A 3,896-nucleotide genomic window follows, 5' to 3' on the forward strand; every position below is an offset into this window, starting at 1 on the left:
AAGTTAACACATGTGTTTGTAACAGAGATTGCAGCCTTTGTTTTCCCCCACTGTTGTAATAGCACTTAAGATATAAAGTTTGGCTTTTTCCTTGAGTTTAACCTCTGTAGCTTGCTTTTGGGGAACAAAAAGCAGCTGACGGTCCCTTATAGAAGGCAGCTCTGGGCTTTCTCAGAGGATCCGCAAGAGCCAGCAAGGAAGGCGCAGCCCCGGCTGCCCACGCTGCTTGTCCTCGGTGCATTCCCTGGCTCTGTTTTTGGCTGCTTCATCTAGATCTTTCCTAGACTAATCTGATCTAGCAGGGTCAAGCACTAAGCGGTGTGGACACAAGCCAGGCTGCTGATCCCCATCCCTCTCCCACTCAGCGGTCGAGATGTAGCCCTCTGTTCCTCCGTGGGAGGATTTCCCAGCAAGGCGAGAAGTGCCGGGGATCAGAACAGGCTCCTCAGCTTGGACAGATTTTTATAAAGGTTGCAAGACCGGGCTCCCTCATGCCATTGATCTTCTCCAAAGAGAGGAAAGAGATGTGCAGTAAGGGCGTGTAGTGTGCGTGCGTGTGAGTGCACGTGTACATCTCCCCCCCTCTCTTTGTTTGGACCTCCGGGCATTGCTCCTGTGTAACTTTTGTTCTGCTTGTGAGCCCTTCTGTTCTTATTTTGGCAACACACGCAAATATTTACTCATGTTCATAAACAATCACCGATTCTATCTTTTCAGGTAAAGTATCAAGAGAGGATGGCTCACCTGGGTGAACGTAAATGGACTCACGTGTTCCCTTTTCTGGTGGTAGGTATTTATGTGCGTACAGGTCTCTCCTGCCTGCAAAGATAACTGCGTTCTGCTTGGGTCTTTGCAAACATCTGTGAATTGTCCTGGCAGAGCTACAGATAACTTTGGGACGGAACCCTGATGCGGTGATCGGTTTCCATTCAATAAAACACCTGGGCCGTGTGCTGCTTAGACTGAGGCTGCCAGGGAGGAGGGGGAAGGACCCAGGCTGGAGCAGAGGCAGAAGGCGCTGGAAGAGCCAATTAGTCGGGGTGTCACACGAAGCACAGCCCTATCATGGTTGAGGCCTGAGGCAGCGCGTTATCTCAGGTTGTTACAGTTGTCCCTTGCAGCCGTGTTTATGAAGGCTCGTTAGAGCTGGGAGGGGTGCGGGTGCAAACTTGGGCATTTGCTGTGCAGGAGAGCGTGAGAATTAATGGGTCGGGAATCACGGCCCTCGGTATTTTGAGGAGTAGCTGTGCCAACAAGCACGAACATCAGTGCTCTGAGAAACTCTTAGAAGGACCGGGTTGCTGAAAACTGTACCTGCCTCCATCCCACATAGTGGCACCACTTCTGTTTCTGAGCTTGAGGGGTGTTTGATGCTGCAGCGCTGGCTCCGCCACCTTCCGAGCCACAGCATTTGGGCAAGGGGAGGGGGAGAGGCGTGGGGAACGAGGGCAGTGGAAGTGACGGTGCTGTGGGATGCTCTCTGGTGACAGGTCTCCCTGGTGTACTCTGCCAGCGCCGAATACTCCAACTGCGGCGAGAACGAATACTACAACCAGACCACTGGCATGTGCCACGACTGCCCCAAGTGCGAGCCGGGCGAAGAGCCTTACATGGTAATTTCAGCTTCTTCTGTGGGTAGGGGGACACGTGTTGAGCACCAAACACAAAAGACAAATGCTTTGTTGCTTGGAGGTAATAGACGCACAGGAGAGAAAACGGGGAAGGACAGAGATGCTTAAGCAGGAGTGCTTACGCCTGCAAGCGCGTCCTTGGGAGCAAGGCACCGCGCGTGCGCGCCAGTAAACCACATCCCCGGAGCGGCCTGTTAAAAGTTGTACTGTAAGAGTTGTAAGGTAAAATTTTCACAGTCTGTGCCAGTCCATTCTCATCTCAATAGTCATTTAAAATCTGACACGCCAATTCCAGCGTGGTGTGATAAATCGGTTAGTCTGGTGTGCTTGCTGGCCCCCCACACTGAGAATTTAATTTTGCTCTCCTGCTAAGATATTTTGGCACTAGAGGAACTTGGATGCATCTGCAACATTTTAAATTATGGTTCCTAAGTAACCATTTGATTTACAGCAGATAATTGTTGCTTATTAAAAAATAAATTACTGAAATCCTGTTTGGTTTTAATGGAATAAACATCCTATTGCAACAATTTCACACAGTTGGTATCCCTGAACAAGTATGTTTGAATAATAACCAGTTGGTTTTAGTTTTATTTAATCTAAACATAATGTTCAACTGGGACGTGTGAGTTCAAGGGTTATGAAATCTCATCCAACCATTGCCTTTTGTGATGTTCCCTCTGGCCTCTCCAAGCATGAAGGCAAGATCGCTGATATCCCTGCTGCAGCCGCCTTTCCCCTGTAATCTTCTTCTCTTCTCTTCTCTTCAATTCTCTGTTCTCTTTCTATAGGAGCAGCAGCTGAAATTCACCTCCATGTCTTGCTGGAATATGATATAAATAAATGGGGGGGGGGGGGGGGGGGGGGGTGTGAATGAGGGGGGGGGGGAAAAAGCTAAAGAGGAAGCAAGTCTGGAATATGATATAAATACCGGGGGGGGGGGAGGAGGGGAGTACAATGCTCCGAGTCCCCTTTTCCCTCTCCAGGACACAGCATGCTGCCCCCTTATACCCCTACATGGCCTTTTTAGGACAGACACTAAGGGACCTGACAACAGATGCTTTTCTCTTGGTATGACGTTGTGCCGCGAAGGCAGCAGACCAGGCTATGAACATTCCCTTGTGCTAGAAGCAAAGCTTGCAGCGCAAGCCCACTTTTCAGTGACTTCGTGTTGTTGCAGACATGTGGATATGGCACCAAAGACGAGGACTACGGCTGCATCCCCTGCCCTTCAGAGAAGTTTTCCAGAGGAGGTTACCAGATATGCAGGCGGCACAAAGACTGCGAGGGGTTTTTTCGAGCCACGGTCATGACACCTGGTGATCAGGAGAACGATGCAGAGTGTGGTCCTTGTCTCCCGGGGTAAGGATTTAACCTCAGACCTTTGCTCTACCCAAGGCACTGCCAAATACTTTTTTAACATCAAAATCTCTGACACCCTCTCTTCATATCCTAGCTGACTGTAGGTACAATACTGGTGAATTATGCTTTTCAGTCTCTGCTAAAACAATGCATCTGAATGTTTCAAAAGCATCAATGAATCTAGTGTATCAGAAGATGTCGTTAACCTTGCTGAAATCTCACTGAAGAAACAGCTGTTGGGAACAACTAGAAAAACTGAAACTTCTCCTCTTCCTTGAAATAGACAGGGAACCGCTCAGGTACCCAAGCGCAGGCGCACGGTGCCGCCTGAGATGCTCTAAGAAATCCAGCTTGGCCTCCAGCTGCGGCTTCAGAGGGCCTCCTTGTAAATCCTGCATCCTACAAACAAGCTCCTTGAAGAGGCCTTGGATACCCTGTAGGGTCCACGCTGGCACTACGGCGTGTTTAGGAATATAAAATATCTCCTCTCCAGACGTGACCAGCTGGCAAATCTGTCAGTAGTTGACAGCATTAGCTAACATAGCTGTTAGGTGAGATTTACCAAGGCATTTTAGTCTCTGGGTGTCCTTTCTAGCTGACAGAAAGGGGTCTAAGGAGCTGCTAATGTGGGGTGTGTGCTGTTGTTCAGAGACAAAAAGTTCCAGGGCTGGCTGAAGGGGCTTAAAATAGATGCTGTTTATTAAGTCTGTCTTTTTAATGGTCTCTTACGCTCAGTATAATCCTGACAGTAATGGTGAGAAAGCAATTGCTACATCGAATATGTTAGCAATATATCCTTGACCCTATTACCTTTTAAAGTCTGAAACCCAAGCATACGTTCATTCTCAACATTTTTTTTTTTTTTTTTTTTTTTTGTTAGGTATTTAAGAAAATACTCTAAAA

At 48.2% G+C, this 3,896-nt stretch overlaps 1 protein-coding gene across 1 annotated transcript in view; it reads left to right on the forward strand.

Moving 5' to 3' along the window:
• The first annotated feature begins 723 nt into the window (after window positions 1–723).
• The window catches only part of EDAR (ectodysplasin A receptor), a 25,909-nt gene continuing 22,736 nt past the window's right edge, over window positions 724–3,896 (forward strand). Inside the window, exons 1-3 of the mRNA XM_009638918.1 lie at window positions 724–786; window positions 1,491–1,613; window positions 2,812–2,993. Of these exons, the coding sequence (XP_009637213.1) occupies window positions 736–786; window positions 1,491–1,613; window positions 2,812–2,993 (356 nt within the window). The 5' untranslated portion in view covers window positions 724–735. The remainder of the gene's footprint in view (window positions 787–1,490; window positions 1,614–2,811; window positions 2,994–3,896) is intronic.

Source organism: Egretta garzetta, unplaced genomic scaffold (genome assembly GCF_000687185.1).
Source record: "Egretta garzetta isolate BGI_Z169 unplaced genomic scaffold, ASM68718v1 scaffold5, whole genome shotgun sequence".
Classification (NCBI taxonomy): domain Eukaryota; kingdom Metazoa; phylum Chordata; class Aves; order Pelecaniformes; family Ardeidae; genus Egretta; species Egretta garzetta.